Raw genomic sequence first — 20585 nt, forward strand, 5'->3', positions numbered from 1 at the left:
TGTACTTATATTATATTTTACTAATAGAAGATTAATGTGGACATCTTCAACATATTTTCATTAACGCCACTATAGACCTCTATTTTTATCACAGGCAATAATGAATAAATGAGTGATAAGAAAGACAAATATACTCTTTACCCGTGAAAGTATATTAATTGATAAAAGTATCTGGATAATTACGAAATCCAAATTCATATTTAATGATAACTTAAATAATGACATCAATTCAGTTAGCTACATCTGTAACAGCCAGGTTACAAGAGTCAAAGAGAAACAAAAAAATAAAACATGAAACAAAAAGAATTTATATAAAAATACACAATTAAGGTCAAGTACCTCCTCACAGCATGGAAGAATGATTAGACATTTCCATACCTGAAACACGTCTGCTTTGTTCTTTAATAAACTGATCTCCATCTGCTCATGCCCTTGGAAATTTTTCAGCAGTACAACCTGCTGTGCTCAAACCCCACATAACTTTGTATTTCCCTGTTCATAATTAACTAATTATGCTCTAATCAATAGTGTAGATCCTGATTTTTACAATGTAAATCAGATAAATAATAGCTGGGGGTCAATCTCATTTTATTTACAAAGCCCAGCATGAACATCCAATTTCATTTTATCTTATGTACCTGAACAGCAGTGAATCTTATCAGCAGGCCTATAGAAAGTCTTAGAGTGAGCACTGCAAGAAAGAGGCCTATGTTTTTATAAAGAAAGTATTTGCAAACCATGTCCACCTCAGAAATATTTTTAATCACAATCCTTAATACTATGTAAATTTACAAAGTGCTGACTCAGACAGGTAGGAAAAAATCTATCTTCATATGCATGCAACCCTAAAGCTGAGTCTCTTAAACAAGTTTCAATTGTCAAAAATAATTTTAGAAAATAAAAAAAAAATTTTTTTAACATTACATTTCACTCTGCTGTAGAAAGTCCTTCTACAACTCCTTGAATAGATTTTGGTGAAATATTCATAAAATATTTCCATATTGTGAATCAAGTAAAACAGTGGTAAGTTTTGTCAAATAAGGAACATTGTTTAAAAAGAGTGATAGGATGTATAAACAAGGAAATAGGATAATGATAATAAATGATTATTATTTATTGGTCAGTAATCTATTTTTAATGCCATAAATGTAAAATCAGATAAACGTCAAGAAATACATGAACAATGATGGTATAGAAGTGATACATAAAAATCATTTCTAAACTTAAGATGGATAAAGGTTAAGGCTAACCTTTTCATGTTCAAACATAACCCTAATTTCCAACCTTTTTTTTTAAACAAAGAATTAGTGAATTATGGACAAAGGCTATGTTCTTTGACTAATTTGTTACCTAAAACAGTGCTGTCCCCGTAATAATTAAAATTAAAAAGTAAAAAAAATTGTTTAAATGACTTTATAAAACACTGTATGTGTTATAGATGTAACTCCTACAAACTTATCTAGAAACAAATATTTTTGAAAATGTAAGGGCATTTTTTAAGGACATTAACTCCATCTTCAGTCAATCAATGTCAACCACAACACAATGATTCTTTTAAAAACTATTATATACAAATGGTTCTCAAAGTGCTTGGTCCCTGACCAGCAGTATCACTCAGGAATTTGTTAAAAATGCAAATTTTCAAGCATCATTCCAGACCTATTGAATTAGAACCTGTAGGGAGACAAAAGGAGGGAGTAAGGTAGGGAAGAGGACAATAAGGAGGTGGACTAACACAACAATCTGTGTTTTAACAAATCCTTCCTATGATTCTGATGCACTATGAAATTTGAGAACCACCACTATATACTACTATATCATTCTTCTTGTATTTCTGAGTCATTTAATTTCCTTCCTGATATTTTAGTGTATTTTTCCTTTCCCTACCTTGTGAGAAATAGCCATCAATTTACCTGTCCTGGCAATTTTATACACCTGTGAAATATGCATCATTTAGTGCATATTTTCTTAAGGACACATTAATAATATCTCCTTTGAATAGCAATTGAACCAATTATGGAAAAGGGTTAATTTTATACTGTGGAAATATGAGAGCACTTAGGAGATTATTAGGAGAAAATGTTTTATTCTACTCCCTTTAAAAGTTCTCTTACTGTGAATACATGTTTGCAGGACCAATGATCTTATGAATTATGAGATTTGTATTTGTGATGTGTGACAAAGATTTTAGTGTTAGCACCAAATATGGAATAGCATATCTACCACTGAAGACTGTAAGATGGAGAATGATGATAATGTAGTATTCTAATTAGAATCAAGGTGGAAAGGATTTTGATTAATAGTGACACCAAAACCACAAGGCTTAATGATTCCTCAAAAAATCTAAAATAAAATGACTGCTAGTAATTTCTCACCATATATATATCAAGGAGGGCCAGGAACATTAGCATATTCTTTTAAGGAAATGGCAATCTGTCATTTTTCTTATAATCAGTTGCAGTTAAGCAATAGTAATAATTATCAACTTTCTCTTAAGCTTATGTAGAGATAATAAGTCCTTCCTTATTCCAGAAAAAAAAAAAAAGGCTACTGGTTTTGCTACAGGCTATTAATATTTTTCCTCCAATGTTAAAAGATCTTTTGATAAGTTAATAATCTCAGTTTATACGTATTTTATATACATATTACTTTTATTAAACATCTTATCCAATAATATGGTTCTTTACTGTAACTATAGATTACTAGCATACAGCAATTTTATACTTACACTTGCTTTTGATTATCTATAACATTGCCTACTCTATTCCTAAAGTTTAAACTATTTTCAATTGCCACTATACCTGAAAAGATGTCCAAACCACAATTATGAATCAGGAAATTCCAAGAGACAATGTTAACAATTACATATATATGTACATTTCAATTTCAGCCAAGAGTCTCTTCTAAATCAGTTCAAGATGGAGTGATGGAATATTCAACATATTTCTGTCGTTGATTTAAAACTGGATCATTAAAACTTGAAGATCAAATTTTAATTCTGTAAACCTCTGGAAAAATATAGATGATGATGATGATCTTTCAGCTGGAAGGTTGTATAGTCATTAAGCTTTGTATCTCCCTCCTTATTTCATAACCTCATATTTAAGGTCACGAAAAATAAAATTATATTGAACAAGGAAAGTTCATATTAAATCAATAAAGACTGAATAAATTTGGATATTACTAAAAAAATATCTAGAGATCAACACAGATATATTTTACTAATGAGCTTAAAATCTGAAGTTGTAAAAGTTTCATGCTAATACTAGTGCTTTCACACTAGGACTAATGAGCCAAAACTAGAATGGCATATGCTTCACAAGTCTTTCACTTTTGCTGAATTTTAAATAGAAATAACCTTTAATATAAGAGTCTACAGTTGTTTCCCAATGTAACATTTCACATATGAATATATGTTTTAAGTTGGATGAAATAGAACAGCAGACTAGTGGAATGCATTGTCTTTCTTGTTACTGGTATTGTTCAACAACAACAGTGAGTAGCACATTGCATTTAAGTCCCACAGGCTTCCATAACTCTTCAGTAAGTCCAAACACTGTATATCATCATTTGCCAAAGAAGCAAGAGGGAAAGACATTACTTAATAGGACAATTCTGACAAGACATTATCTACTATTTTTCAACAATGCACATATCAAATGTTTCTGATTAGTGCAAGAAAGAAAAAAAAGTAGAAGAAAAAAATAGAAAAAAATCCACACAGGCAAATTAACTGCCTTGTCAGTCCAAGCAACAAACCAGTCAATTACATTCTATCCAAACCTGACAAGCAAAGGCAACTTTTTGCAGTGATAAGCTTATGGGAAGGACAAGATAGCTGTTCTCCTTTACTTTATGTACTCTATTGAGAGTGTTATCCACATTTTTAAAATCACACTTATAAAAGAGGTTTCCAGGATTGCCTCCGAGGATGAGCTGTGGCAGAGTTGGGTCTCATGAAGGGTATCTACACAGTAAAGTGATAAGAAAAGAACATTAACATTTAAAGATCATAGCAGCTCTGTACTATGTCTTATGAAACATACTAACAATACCACAGTAGATTCAAATAACATATGATTTGGTCCAAAGAGATAGATACCCTAAACCTAAATGCCATGATCTTGTATAGGTTCTTACTGGTTAAAATGGAATCATTTTATCCTTTGAAACATTGAGTTGCCTCCTCTTGTATTATTAGTATTGTTACTATTAGTTTTAGTTGTCAAAATAAATTTATCTTACTAAAACAGAAAAGAATATATAAAAATGTTGGAGGGTCTGTATTTACATAAGCAAACATGTATTTGATCAATAAATATTTCAAAAAATAGCAGTTTGCTCTTTTTTCTTCAACTATGGCAATTTAGCAATTCTTGAGAAACTATGCTGAAGGCATACTGAATGCAAATGTGCTGAAAACAAGCACACCTAATCACCATGTTACAGGGCTGGTTCTGCTCAACTAGAGAGTCTCAGGGAGGACATTTTCAAATGACTCTTATCCCCTGTGTTTACATTGCCTTCCTTTGTTAAGGACAATACTAGAAATGTTTGGTTACAATTGTGAAAAGTGTATCTCGAACTAGCTATTTTAGTGGACTGTGCAACAACAATGGCAGAGAATATATCTCACTGTGAAGACCTGGTAGATTATGAATGCACTAATTTTAGCCAAATTTTCAAAACTCATTCACTTCCATTTATTTCTCAAAACTTTTTCTGGTGTTTCTTGTATTTATTTCACTAGCAACATGTATTCATTTGCTACCTTCATGCCTTTATTTTCAGAGGAGAAATGTTAGGTGCTTAGTGATTAGAAGAGCATTTTTTTTTTTTTTTTGACTGTGGTAAACATAGACATTTATTTCCTTCAGATATCTATACCTATGTAGATGAGTTGAAACTGTCAAAGTAGTCACACATCATAGAGAAACTTCATTTTAAAATTTACTAGAAAGATGTGTTTAATGCTTCTAAGTTCCATTGAGAAAAAGAAAGTGAAAAGTGGCACAATCACAGACAAATACAGCACTACTGAGAAGAGCTACCACACCAAGCTGAATAATTTCCAAAGAAAGCAAAAACAAAACTGTACAAGAAAAAAAAGAATATAATGTGAAACATAGTTTTCAGAGAAATGTACTTATCGACATATGAGAAATAAACAGAGTTGAATTCCCTTGTCAAATAACAAGGACATAGGGAGAGCTGAATTCCCTTGTCGAATAGTCATATGTGCTAACTTTTCTCAGTGCTTCAGTCTCTAAGAGCTTTAAGCACATTCTGAATGTGATATTCTGAGAAGTGCTTTGACTGCAACTTAAGAACTACTACATAAGCATAATGCAAGAGGAAGCAACCACACCATTTACCAGAGAAGTATAATTAAATCTTAATTACATGCACAAATGATGGGGACTAGCAGACAACCCAAAAGATGTATGTGTATTTAACTTTGAAAGGAATTTGAACATAGAAACATTAGATATCATGGAAATCTGCTTTAAACCCCAATTAAATCTAAGTTGAACTCTGAAAAAAACTGAAAAGCTATTGCTAATATTCCTCTATCCTAAAATTTCCCTTACTATTCCAAATCTCCCTTAAAGCTAGAATAAGCAGTGTGACTTGTTTTGGCTACTATTTTCCTAGGACAAAAGACTATGTGGTCTTTTACATCAGAGATCAAATTGTGGCTTCGTATTTATTCCATATTTATCTAGTAAGCTTATGTATAAATTACTACAGAAAAAAGGAATTAAGTATTTTCAAAGGGCTTCCCTGATGCATGCAAGAGTAGTCTGTATCTTGTATAGTTGGAATTGCCTGCCAAGAAGCATTTACTTCTTCTGACCCAACAAAGTCAATATGCTAACACAGTGTACTCTAGAGAGACAGTATACCTAATGATTAGAGCATAAGCTACAGAGTCAAGACTACCTAGACTCAAACCCTAATTCCACCACTTTCTAGTTGTGTGATCTTGGACAAGTAATTCTTCTCAGTTCCCTCACCCATAAAATAAGGATAAAATCTGCATCTATTTCCTGGGATTACAGGAAATAAAATATGGAAAGCACTAGCACATTGGCCCATAGAAAGCATCAGTAAATCTCAGCAACTAATATGAAGAGATTTATCAAACAGTATAAGTATTTACTGGAAGGGAAAAATTTATATTTTAATACATAATTTATATAGTATCAATATGTAATTGGAATAATTTCTATTTCATGATGCTTAGTAACTCTGTACCTCAGTTACCTAATTTCCAAAATGGAGATGTGCATACCTCATAGGGCTGTTGTAAAAACTGAATGAGATGATACATTTGGAGAGCAAAGAATAGAGTCTGGACATAGTAAACACCTAACATTAGCATTATTTAAATTCCCAGTCCATAAAGACTTTAAAATAACATTTTACTAGGGTTCAATTACAAACGTTAAAAATATGAGAATCTTACACATTATTACCTAGATATAAAAATCTATCAACTCCAAAATTTATATCCAATGTTATTTTCAAATTCATTTCACCTCTAATTTTATTAATATTATGATTATTTCGTATGTCCAAAACTATGCAAAACCAATGCAAATCAAAACCTTGTTATAGAAGGAACAGATTAAACAGGATGTTTGATTAAAAAAAGAAAGAAAAACCAGAAAATATAGTTGGTTTCTAATACTAGGATTTGGATTATGCTTATTTTGTATGACTCCAAGGACTGAAATTATTAAGGAGAGACATGTCAATCACTTGGGGAGAGAAATTGCCCACGGTCAGACCTGCCTCAAAAGGAAATGGGTTACTTACACACTCCTATTCCTGAAAGAAGCTCTCTCCCTGTCTCTTAGTATTGATACTGGGCAGATGATTCAAGTATCGGATGGTGGGATTACAGGCTTTGAGATCCTTTTCAGGACTGTACAGTGTTTTGGAATCTCTTCAAGTTACAAAAGTTACAAATTTTGAGAAAAAATAAGATTGATGCCTTTATTTTACAGATGAGACAATGACTTTAGAGATAGCTTAATTCAAGGTCATTCATCTAGCCAAAAGCAGAACTGTGGCTAGAGTTCCAGTCTTTCCAAACAATTCAATGTATAATAAATAATCCTTTCTGTGTAACTTAAAATAGTGACACACATTTCAATGGAAAATAAGTAAAAGTTTTCAAAAACAAATTTTACTGAAAAATAGATGAGTGAATGAGAAATATTTCACTGCTATATATGCTTGAAATTATAAATTATATTTACTACTCTAAAATGGCTTTCTCCAGAAATACCACACTTCACTATGTAATATATACCATGTTCAGGCTTTTGTTTTCTTTAAATACAAATTACTTGTTTATAATGTATTTAATTTAAAAAGAAAAATAAAATTTAAAAATTCAAACACTGATAACATGTAACATACAAATATTTATGGAATCATACAAAGTCACTTAAAGGTTAAGTATTTTAATTAATATAGATTTAAAAATCAAAGAATGTCATATTAAATACTGAATGTGTAAGGCAAATTAGCCATCCTACACATCTAACAAAATTCATTAAATCAAGTTAGTTATAAAAGAAAAAAACATACTGAGTAAACATTTTTTTAATGTAATTTTATCAGAATATCACCTTAATAAGAAAAATTCAGCGGCAACTGGGTTACCCTCATTATCCAAATATGAATATCGTGAAAATTAAACATCTCTTCCCAAATTTTTACTAGTGGAAAAACATTCTTAAAAATAACTAGTTTCCTTTGCCAGACCCAGTTTATTTTCTAATTTCCTCTTTAGGATCTAACCTTTTTATGACGTACAATACAGCATCATTTTATGTTTGAAGACATTAACTTAAATCACTGATACATTGCTTTTTATAAAGCCAGGTCTAAAACAAAAAGGCAGCATTCTTAGGGGCGCCTGGGTGGCTCAGTTGGTTAAGCAACTGCCTTCGGCTCAGGTCATGATTCTGGAGTCCCGGGATCGAGTCCCACATCGGGCTCCCTGCTCAGCAGGGGGTCTGCTTCTCCCTCTGACCCTTCCCCTCTCATGCTCTCTGTCTCCCATTCTCTCTCTCAGATAAATAAATAAAATCTTTAAAAAAAAAAAAAAAATAAAACAAAAAGGCAGCATTCTTAGTGGTAGGGATGGCCAAGTAGCTTCTAAGAATGGTGATATAAAGCATTCAATTTTAAATTTTAGAGTGTTGTGCCTGTAAGATATCTTTGTTACCCTAAGTTTGTTCAGTAAATGTTCATGATAGCCTTGGAATATTGCATTTGGAGACTAACGTAAAGTACAGCAGGCTCAAGTGGAGAATAAAGCAGGAGAACACACGGCCTACTCTGAATATTAGGAAGGATACTGGTGGGCTTCCTACAATGACTAGAGTTGAGGTTTAAGCCATTTTATCGGGCAAGAGAAAGACCCAAAACTTTGGAGGAACTGAAATATATTAGAGCTACAGAATGCAGTTATACACTAGCAATAAAAACGAGTAGAGCTAAAGCAAACAGTGGAATCCATGGAGGGCTAATCAGAGGTAAGAAACACAGAAAGAAGGCAAAAGAAAACACTGAAACAGCTAAGTAGGAAACAGTGAAACAGAATAACATAGTGAAACAGATGTTGAGAAAGATCTCAAGGAAGCCACAAGAATGAAAAAGGGAGGGAATGGACTTCAAGAAATGTTACGATGGATAATTATTCCCAAATTATTCTGATATTTCTAGTTTTCAAATAATACACCACAGCTATATTTAAAAATTTTTTGGAACAAAATCATTATAATTATATGAATAAAAGTAAATATACTAAGATGCTATAAGATTAAAGGAATTTAAACTCTTATTTTGGGATTTTTTTGTATGTATATTTTTATAATGAACAAAATTTAAAATACGTTTCTATGCACATGCCTTTAAGTTTTTAAAAGGATTTTTCTTTCTTTCTTTCTTTGAGAGAGAGGGAGAGCAAGAGAACACACAAGCAGGGAAGAGGATCAGAGGAAGAGGGAGAAGCAGACCCCCTGCTGAGTAGGGAGCCTGATGCCGGGCTCAATCCCAGGACCCTGGGATCATGACCTGAGCCGAAGGCAGACGCTTAACTGACTGAGCCACCCAGGTGCCCCCGCCTTTATTATTACTATTTTTTAATTAACAGACTTTATTTTTCAAAGTTTTAGGAAAATTGAGTAGATATACAGAGATTCACATATACTCCCTCCTACACACACACACACACACACACACACACACACACCCCACCCCTCCCTTTAAATTTAAATGTTAAAGTCTTCATTTTTATACAAAGGGCACTTTTGATAGCTCCAGGGTAAGAAAAAATGAAAAAGAAGAATGACAGACAGAAACAGAGGAAGAAACAAACATGCTGAGATTTGGGAATGTGCACATTTCATTGATTCTTATTCAGTGTAAGGATACTGGACAAGTCTCTGAGTTAGAGACAAAGTAAACAATGAACTTTGAGTATTTAAAGGGAAGGGAGATTTTCAGAGGAGAGCTGAACTAGCCTTCACTGCCTCTGGCATTCAGTGTGTGTTTTAGATTCTTATATTAATTGTGAAAAGTAAAATAATATTTGAAGAGTGTGATACATTAAGGATGTATACTGTAAACCCTAGGGCAAATATTAATTCTTAAAACAGAGTCTAATTAATAAGACAACGATGGAGATAAGACAGAATCATAAAAAAATACCCAATGCAAAAGTAGGCAGAAAAAGAGAATAAAAAATAACAAAGAACAGATGAAATAAATAGAAAACAATACCAAGATGGTAGATTTAAATTCAACCATGTCAATAATGACATTAATGCTAAATGATGTTACCTCGTTAAAAGACTGAGACTGTCAAATTGGATAAAACAGCAAGTTCCAACTATATGCTGTTTACTAGAAATACAATCCATTTTAAATATAGTCTGTATATCTGAGTGTGCATGTATGTATGGAGATATATATATCATAATTAATTATAAATAGAAAGCTATTCTAAGCATAAAGATATAGATAGTTAAAAGTAAAAAAGGGTAAAAGATATACCATGCAAACAGCAATCAAAAGCTTATTGGAGTGCCTACAGTAACATCAGACAAAGTAAGTTTCAGAAAAAGAATGTTACCAGAGATTAAAAGGGACATTACATTGATAAAGGGGTCAATTCACTAAGAAGAAATAATGTATAAGGCAAATACTAATATAACTGAAAGGTGATATATACAAATCTACATTATAGCCAGAAACTTTAATACTCTTCTCTTAGTAATTAATAGTACAAATAGATAGAAAATAAATATGTATAAAAACACCTGAACAATGTATTAACCTATTTTTATAGGACATTCCATTCAACGAGTGATGAATATACTCTTTTCAATTGCACACAGAACAAGACAGTCCATATTCTGGGCCATAAAATAAACCTCAATGAATTTGAAAGAATTGAAATCATACAAAATATGCTTTTTATTTTTTTTAAGATTTTATTTATTTATTTGAAATACAGAGACACAGCGAGAGAGGGAACACAAGCAGGGGGAGTGGGAGAGGGAGAAGCAGGCTTCCAGCTGAGCAGGGAGCCCGATGCGGGGCTCAATCCCAGGACCCTGGGATCATGACCTGAGCCAAAGGCAGATGCTTAATGACTGAGCCACCCAGGCGACCCCAAAATATGCTTTTTAAAATACTATTTTGGCCAAGAGAACTGTGTTTCCTCCCTAAAGGCTCTAAAAGTCAATGATCAGGTTCAACTAGGAGAGAATGGGACTCCTGGTCTTATGAGGTCCCTACATAAACATAGCTCCAGTATAAAGACTTTAAGAAAGCCAAATCATTTGGGTTGGATCAGTAAATATGTGAGCATATGCAAAAAAAGGCAGGGGGTGTTTAAACTCTGAGGTACCATGTCTATGTTGTTCACCTCTGTTTTGTTTATTTGTTTTGTTTTGTTTTTGGTGAGAGGGAGATAGAGGCAGGGGAAGGGGGGGATAGAGGGAGAGGGAGAGAGACAAATCTCAAGCAGGCTCCACCCAGCACGGAGCCTGGTGCAGGGCTCGATCTCACAACCCTGAGATCATGACCTGAGCTGAAATCAAGAGTCAGATGCTCAATGGACTGAGCCACTCAGGCGCCCCTATTCACCCCTGAATTTCTGGAACTAAGTCCAGCATCTGGTACAAAGGGGAAACAGAAGAATTATTTGCTGAATGAATGCTTTTCTAAAATCTTCCCCAAATAGTTAGAACTTAGTACAATCAAAGGGCGAATCTACAGGCCAGAGAGAGAACTGGCATAGGTACTATTAGGAAGCTAGTACCTGTAAAGTTTTATAAAACCACAGATGCCCAAATTCGACTCCACAGATTTAGAATCTACTGATTCAGAATCTCCAAGAGTGGGATTTTTCTTTTTGCTTGGTTGTTTTTGGTAATTCTTTCCAAAGGTGATTTGCATCCCTAACAAACTTATAACCACAATCTTTAGCTTCAGCTAAAAGGATTTCTGGAATAAAACAGTGGTTCTCAAAGTATTCCCAAACCATCAGAATCAGCATGAATTGAGATCTTGTTATAAATACAAATTTTGGGGCACCACCCTAGGACACCCAAAACAAAATTCTGTGGCTTCATAATCCTGCCAGATTTAGAACTTCCACTCAAAGTAGAGCAAATAGAGCTGGCATGAAGGAAACACAAAGAGGTACGGAAAGGAAGTTAAATTAATAATAATAATAATAATAATAATAAAGAGGGTAGGAGACAAATTACAAATATTTCACAACTTTACTTAAGATGGACCAGCTGACATTCAACTATTCGAAGATAAGTTTTATTTACATGGAGATATTTTGGTCACTAAAACAAATTTTTAAAAACCCCACAGAGGGGGCGCCTGGGTGGCTCGGTTGGTTAAGCGACTGCCTTCGGCTCAGGTCATGATCCTGGAGTCCCAGGACTGAGTCCTGCATCAGGCTCCCTGCTCAGCAGGGAGTCTGCTTCTCCCTCTGATCCTCCCCCCTCTCATGTGCTCTCTCTCTCTCTCATTCTCACTCTCTCAAATGAATAAATAAATAAATAAAATCTTTAAAAAAAAAATAAAAACCCCACAGAGTACCACACCACCTCATCTTGAGGATTTCCTACTTGGCAGTTAAATTTCTCTGGACTCAGGGGCGCCTGGGTGGCTCAGTCGTTAAGCGTCTGCCTTCAGCTCAGGTCATGATCTCAGGGTCCTGGGATCGAGCCCCGCATCGGGCTCCCTGCTCAGCGGGAAGCCTGCTTCTCCCTCTCCCACTCCCCCTGCTTGTGTTCCTTCTCTCGCTGTGTCTCTCTCTGTCAAATAAATAAATAAAATCTTAAAAAAAAAAAAAAAATTTCTCTGGACTCAACCTGTGACCCAACTAAACCAAGGACACCTACATCCAATTCTTTCAGTTCCTCCATTCTTAACAGAACATGATTTCCTGCTAGCCCTTCAGTATCCATTCAGAGACACAGTCATTTACTTAAAAGTAAAGGTAGTAAAGTTAGGATTGGATACTTGAGTTGTATAGAAAAAATCTGTAACAGTTACCAAATCTATTTCCAGAGTTTGATTCTTCTCTATTATTTATAATCTCATGACTTTAAATACATTCTGAAAATTTCTAATCAACACTCCTAAAAAGGAACCTCACAATCCCCTATGATACCATTCATTTGTTGTATTTGTATCCAAAAATTAAAGATGGCTACTCATTTTGCTGTTACTAGTATCACCATTCTTTCCAATTAGTTATCTTAAAGTCAGTCAATTGGGTTAGTCAGTTATCCTTTTAGGAATATTTCCATGATCCTCTAAATTCTTATGTCTCTTATATAACCTCCATAATAACAATTTGATGGATGAATAAATGAATGGATTTTAATATCCTTAATAAATAGGAGACAGATTAGAAAATAAATCTGAGACTAAACACAGGAATCTTATTTTAAAAAATAAAGAAAAAATAGATTTCATAATTTATTTATAAATGAAAGCTTCAAAAGACTGCAGTCAAAGAAATGAAACTCAACTTTCCTTTTAAAAAAGATCTACATTTACAGGCCATGTCACAACAAGGTCCTTGATATAACTAGGTAATTTTTCAATTCCTTAACAAATTACATAAATAAGTACCTAACAAGAGAAATTTGGGTCTGGAAGATTTCAGTCACTTAAAAGGAAAGTTACTGACTGATGTAATTTCACTTGGATGTGACTGAAGCCCATTGATTTAGTCTTTCCTAGGCCTATCTTCCTTGTGCAGCTGTCTGTGTCTATCTGATTTACTGAGCAATTACAGGGAATGTCTAACAGTTTCTTTCAAAGCAGAACTCCTCCTCCACTTGCTATTATTTGGAAAGAACATACTTAAGGAGTTACTTTTATGTAGTTCAATCTATCAATTCTCAAGTGCTCAAATGGTTGCCTATTTATGAACTAAATCACACTCAGGATCCTTGGTTTCATGTATTATCTTTATACTAAAAAATCACATATACACACAGAATGCATGCACTAAAATTTTACACTAAGTCAACATTATGCAGTCACATTTTTAATAGTATATTCACAAGGTAATACTCAACCATTCTGATTTGTTCTTTTAGCCATAATACTTTCCTCAAACTTAGGCCTAAGTATTTTAGGAATACATACATACATACATATATACATAAAGTACCTCATTAAAAAAAAAAGTTTCCAGAGTTCTGAATTTTACCTTTTAAAGAAACCATGGAGTATTCAGATAAGGTTCAAAGAACACCATGAAGAATTAAATAACTGATATAGTATCTATGGAAGGGAAGCTGAAGAAACTGGGTAATTCACTTTTTTTTTTTTTTTTTTTCTAAATTTCTTCCTCTCTCTTTCACCAAAGAACCAAAGTAAGGGTACAACAAAACAAAACAAAAAAAACCAACTTTGGTTAAGAAGCAGTGTAATCTTTTCTAGGACAGAATTAAATATAATAATAACCGACGTGGGAAAATGAAAGAGGTATTGTTTTGGAGAGAGACAATAAATTCTGGAATTGATAGGTTAATTTTCAGAAAAGACTACATTCAAGGGAATCAAGATCGCAAGAACCTTTTTTTTAAAAAAAATATGCAGGGTTTTAAAGAGAAAAATCCAAATTTAACAGCAAATAAATCTTTTGAAAATTTGGTAAGTCATTTCACTTACTTGTGTTTTAGTTTCTAATTCTAGTTCTACTAACAAAGTTAGTGTAAATCAAAATTGAAGCTGATAAAAATAACAAGATGAAGACAATTTAATGTGAAATGTAATTCTTTAGACTAGTGCAGGTTAAGTAATGAAGTACAAAGGGAGCAATGTTATATTATATACATATATACACATATATATATATGTCATAAGAGTTATTTTTCTTATTTACCAACACAAAAAAGGAGGCTTAGTGAGACTGAAAAACGTGCCTGCAGATCAACACGACTAATAGCAATAAATCACACACTGTTACCAAAAATTTTTTTGCAAGAATTTAAGAGAGCCAAACATCAGAACAAGAAGGTCTAGGAAATTTATTAAGTGAACAGTTTTATATAGGGGATATACTACTACTACTAAAATGGGTGCAGAATTTTAAAAAATGTGACTGTGATTATTAAAACTCAAGAAATGTATCAAGAATTGGTTAACCAATTATACTGAAGTGATCAGATTAACTGCATAAAATGTTACAGAAAGTAGCTGTCGTCATAGAAGGGACATGTGGAAACCCAATGACACACAGTGACATGACTCCGCAAAAGGTTTATTATTTCAAGTATTTAAACAATGAAGAGACTTCTACAGTTAATACGGAAGAAGCAGTATTCTCCAAAATGACGAACAGTCAAAACACTAGAATAAAAGTGTTAAAAAGCACACACAATTCATTTTAAAAAAAGAAATTGTTGACAGGGCATGCAAAAGATAAAACTGCACTATAACAGTCTCTAAAGAGAGTAAAATTTTTTAAAGAACTTAATAACATAGAACCTATAGAAACAGTATGATAATGAACAGTGAAGTCAAGAGATTTGGGTTCTAAGTGTAACCCACACTAACCAAGTGTCTTTTATAAACCATCCATTCAAAAAAATTACTGAAAGATTACAGCATGCGAAGTTTTATCCTAGCTCTTGAGATACAAAGATAAATAAAACTCATTAAGTTCACAGTCTGATGAAGGAGTCAGTTGAGCAAAAGCATAAGACTCCAAGAAAGATGCAGTACAGGGTGACAAGTATTTTCACAGAAGCCTGCATAAGCTGCTAATGTAGTAAGAGACAATCTTTGAGAAGTAGGAGAGAGAGGGTTAAGTAAAAGATAAATAAAAAAGATTAACAAAAGATTAAAATAAGTGTTAAAAGGTAAGTTGGAATTGATCAGGCAGAGAATATGTGGAATAAAATTTGAGGCAGAAGAAAGTACAGAGGAATTTTTTAAAAGAGTTATGTCAGAAAAGCCATATTGTATTGGTATGACTGGAGTAAAGGGCACTTGTGGATAAATGACAGGGGTCTAGACAGTTTCCTGGAGATCCTCTGAAAGTACTTAAGCAAATCAATAACATAAGCATGTGATACAGAAAGAGAGCTGTGGATGCATTAACTGGAGGAAAAGGAAGCTATTAGGAGAGAGAAATTTTAGAAAGTTAACTGCAAAAGTTCACACATGACAAGAGAAAGGCCAAAACTGAAGCAGTTGCAAAAGTTTTGATGTGAAGATGCAAAATGAAGGCATAGATATAGAAGGTACAGATTGCTATGGAGATGTGTGTGACTGGCTATACCAGTCAGACTAAGTAGACAGTCTGGCTAGAATTAAATATAGAAAATACCAGATGATCCAATAATCCCACTACTGGATATTTATCCAAAGAAAATGAAAAAACTAATTCAAAAAGATATATGGATCCGTGTCTATTGCAGCATTGTTTACAACAGCCAAGATACGGACGCAATCCAAGTGTCCACTGATGGATGAATGGACGTGGTGTGTATATATATACACATATATATACATATATACACACACAATGGAGTATTAGGCATAAAAAAGGTTGAGATCTTGCCATTTGCAACAACATGGATGAACCTAGAGGGTATTCTGCTAAGTGAAATTAAGTCAGAGAAAGAAAATTACCATACAATTTCACTATTTATACGTAGAATCTAAAAAATAAACAAACAAAAAGCAGAAACTACCTCTTAAATATGGAGAACAAACTGATGGTTGCCAAAAAGGATGGGTGGTAGGAGGACAGGCAAAATGGCTGAAAGGGAGTGGGAGATTCCAGTTATGGAATAAATCAGTCACGGGGGATAAAGGTACAACATAGGGAATATAATCAATGATACTACAATAGCACTGTATGGTGACAGATGGTGGCTACATCTGTGGTGAGCATAGTATAATGTACAGACTTGTCCAATCACTATGACGTACACCCGAAACTAATGTAATATTGTGTGTCAACTATAATTCAATTTAAAAAAAAAGAACACAAAAAAATTCTCAGAGAATTCTGCATTAATGGGAAAACTAATGATGTATCAAAGATGAAATCACAAGGGACTCTGTAGAATGAAAAAAGGATATGGGACAGAATGTAAAGGAACACTAACATGAGCAGGGAAGGCAGAGGGAGAGAAGTCTATAAAAGGACTATCCAGAGAGATAGAATACCTAGGGGAATGCCATGTCTTGAAAGCTGAGGAAAGTAATCAATGGAGAAGAACAAGTTGAAGATAGAGGAGTAGGAAATACTCTCAGTCAAGGAGAATGGGATCCAGGGCACTAGTTGAAATATTACATTCAAAAGGAAAAAGGACCACCTTTTCTGGGTGTACTGTTATTAAAAGAGGAGAGATAAGGGTGATGGAAGAGATGCCTATAGATATCAATACATTTATAGGTAAGTTACAGGTTACATATCAGAAAGTTTGTGCCTTTCTGTCTGATGGTTTCTGTTTTATATGTGAAGCAGGAGATGAGGTCATTGGTTAAACATGAAGAAAAAGAGAAGAGGTGTTAAGATGAGGTGCATAAGGAGACTGGAAATAGGTGTTGTCAGCAATGAATGTTCAAGGTGACTTGGAAAACATGAAAGGACTGCCAGACAACACTGGCGGCCTAATTTATAATGATTAGGTATGTCAAGAAATATATACTTACATACGAATCAATAAATTGTTTATACCTCAGTCTATTTAGCATTTTGTTTCTTTACTGAAACTATGTGTATAAAAACTTACACACATAGTATAAAAACCTATTTAGTCTACCCTTAGTAGTGGGAGAGGAAATTTGATGTTTATTTCATTTGAATAAAATTTTCCCTAGGAAGTGGTAATTTCTGAGCAAAGGTTTTTGTTAGGTTTTTAAGCCTATTTTAAACCTAGGTTTTGAGCCATGATCAACTGATCATAGCCATGTTTTTATATTTAATTAGCCTTTTTGTATGTGTGTCAAATAGGGCTCTGTTTAAACATTAAATTCATGTAATTAACTTGAAATTTTGTAAAAAATTTTTACTATTTTACTCATAATCCTACCATACTAAATAAACACCATGCTCATTTTTTATTCCCTTCCAATCTCTAGCTATCTATATGTAACAATTTAGTGGCATATACTTACATTCTAAAATAGGTTTCTTCATTCCTATGTAATTACATTGTAATCAAAGATAAATGATATTTTTATTATCCTGATTTGCAATTTATCATCCACCTCCTATATACCATGTGTAAACTGTTTTTACTTGGGGATTTGTGTGTTTTGGGGGTGGAGATTTTTTCCTACTATAAAAATGTTCTTTTATATAGCTTTTTTTCTTTGAGTATTTCTTTGTGATAAATTCTGAGGAGGAAGATTATTACGATGAAAGGTAAGAATATTTATGTAATTAACACAGCCAAAGCAGTAAAAGAATTGATTTTTCCCCTTAAAATGAAATAGCATGGAATAATATACGAAATACACTTAATTTATAAAAGATATTTTTTAAATGCCAGAAAATCAGAAATATCATGTTACCTGCAACAGTTGTTAGTGTTTGTCATTTGACAATTTGTAAATTATACATGTTAGGAAATAGGCTACTGTGTGTATACATGCACACGTATGTGTGTGGCCAATAAAAAATTTCCTTCTGAAGTTGATAATAATGACAATCTTATAAAGTTAAATTTTATACTGAAGGAAGTAAGCAGTATTCTACCATAAGTTAAAACTTATAAAATTATGTCCTACAAATAACTCTGGGTGATTTATAATCTTTGCTAGTTTAAAGATATATGTTTTATTTTATTCTTTTTGCCTCCATTCAACTTCTGGAAATCATCATTTTCCTAAATTATTCATAGTTGATTTTCATCTTACATATTTAAAATGCTTACCTGATACCAGAAAAGAGTGCTAGAGTTAGAGTCTTATACATACACACATAAACTAATGAAGCTACAAACATAAAGGGTACTGGGAGTTACACAGTTATGCTAGATATAATTCATGTAAGCAAGAGCCACTGAAAGAAATAACTGTACAGGTAAATACTCCTTAGAAGCCAATCACTGCAGTGAAGTAAAAGAATATGGTATTATATCAAAGTACCTGTATCAACAAAATAAACCAAACAGACCTGAAAAAAACAAAAACAAAAAAAAAACACATGCTTTCTATTGCCATGGAATTACTCCAGAAAGCGAAATTAGAAGTTCTCAATCTGTTAACAAATTTCTTTAGATATTTTGTTCTGAGGTTTATAACATATGGATATGTAACACATATGATAAATATAACATAAATAATAAGCAAAAAAAAGTGTAAAACGGAGACCCAGTTACACATTACAAAACAAATTATCTAGCTTTATTCCTCTATTCTGATCAAACTAGATTAAGATATAGTCAGACCTAACTTACCTGACTCTATATTACCCAAGCAGTTAAAAATCAGCAAAAAGTAATGGTAACACATATTTTCAGATTAAAGATACTTTAGATTTCAATGAAATAGGTACTTTAGAAACACAACATGAATATTAAGGGTAATAAAATTCATCTAGGAATTTTAAAATATACTTAACTCATAGAACAATATAGCCATGAAAAAAAATTAACTGAATTACTACACAAATTATATTAAAACAAATGATGACAGAAACTACCATCCCAATCTAATAAACAAGGCTTCAGTGTTTTTGTTTTTGTTTTTAAAGATTCTATTCATTTATTTGAGAGAGATGGTGAGAGAGGGAACACAAGCAGGGGGAGTGGGAGAGGGAGAAGCAGGCTCCCCGCTGAGCACAGAGTCTGCCACGAGGCTCGATCCCAGGACCCCGGGATCATGACCAGAGCTGAAGGCAGACACCTAAAGACTGAGCCACCCAGGCTCCCCTTCTTCAGTGTTTTATATATAAAAATAACTAAGCCAAGTTCCCACTACTATCTGATGACTGTCACTTTTAAAATTTTAAATAAGAGCCACCTTAATTAAAATCTATAGATTCTTATTCTCTTCAGATGTGTAAAGGGCATACTATGTGATCAGCACTGAGCTTGGGATTGGGACTATTAAAACTAATTTGCTTTAATTTTTTAGGTATAGTATTGACACACTAGGCATCATGGATTGACCAAGACATATAGACTAAATACAAGCAAGTGAGAAACCCTCATTCCAGAGAAAAAGGGGAGGTCCTATTAGGTAAGAGGATACAACATAAAGTAAAAGGAAGATTGCATGAAAGTAACAGGAAAGTTTTAATAAGGAGAAATAGCCTGCAATGGTTTGAACAGATGTCACCTGGAGCTGTAAATAACAAGAAATGAAGATAAAAATTAAACTAAGGTCAGGTTTGGAGGACCTTATAAGCCATGATATAAACTTGATTTACCTTGCAAGAAACAGGAAGTTGCTGGACAAATTCAAGTACATGCACAAATTCATTCAGACAACTGGATAAAGTCTACAGACATTCAAACTAATGAAGGTGCTTATTACTGCAACAGATTAGGAGAGAGCTAATGAAGGTATATAATCACTATATGTTTTCATTCATTTAATCCTCATAGCAATTCTATGAGAGAGAAATAGTTGTTATTCACAGTTTACAAATGAAGAAACTAAAGCACAGAAATTATAAAACCAAATCAAAGTCACAACTCATAGTGTTGGGGGAAGATTTGAACTCAAATTACTTGGTTCCAAAATTCAAGCATTTTAACCACTATATTGCTACTGAGAACTAGAAAAAAACACTGCATATAAAAACCAAAAGTTTTAAGAAGTAAGGTTGGTCACTAATGTAATATGCTGAAATGAGACCAAATGCAACGAGTACTTAAAAAATAAAAAGGCCATTAAATTTAGCATTTGAAGTTCACCAGTGACTTCTTCAACATAAGTAATTTTTGCCTTAGGAATGAATTACCAAACATATATTCAACTTAAGACACCAAACACTATACAAAAGGTTAAAACATTAACGAGTAGCTTCAACATGCTTTAAAATT

General features: G+C 33.1%; 1 protein-coding gene across 9 annotated transcripts in view; it reads right to left on the bottom strand.

Annotated features, from left to right (window-relative positions):
• The window catches only part of PHF14 (PHD finger protein 14), a 235529-nt gene that overhangs the window by 77918 nt on the left and 137026 nt on the right, over positions 1-20585 (bottom strand). The window contains exon 19 of one of the 9 annotated variants that reach the window (XM_032402041.1): positions 718-3967. The exons of the other annotated variants lie outside the window; for them this stretch is intronic. Within the exon in view, the coding sequence (XP_032257932.1) occupies positions 3955-3967 (13 nt within the window). The 3' untranslated portion in view covers positions 718-3954. Of the gene's footprint in view, positions 1-717; positions 3968-20585 lie in introns of those variants that run through there. 9 annotated transcript variants of the gene reach the window in all.

This window comes from Phoca vitulina, unplaced genomic scaffold, assembly GCF_004348235.1.
Source record: "Phoca vitulina isolate PV1807 unplaced genomic scaffold, GSC_HSeal_1.0 scaffold4, whole genome shotgun sequence".
In the NCBI taxonomy this organism is placed as follows: domain Eukaryota; kingdom Metazoa; phylum Chordata; class Mammalia; order Carnivora; family Phocidae; genus Phoca; species Phoca vitulina.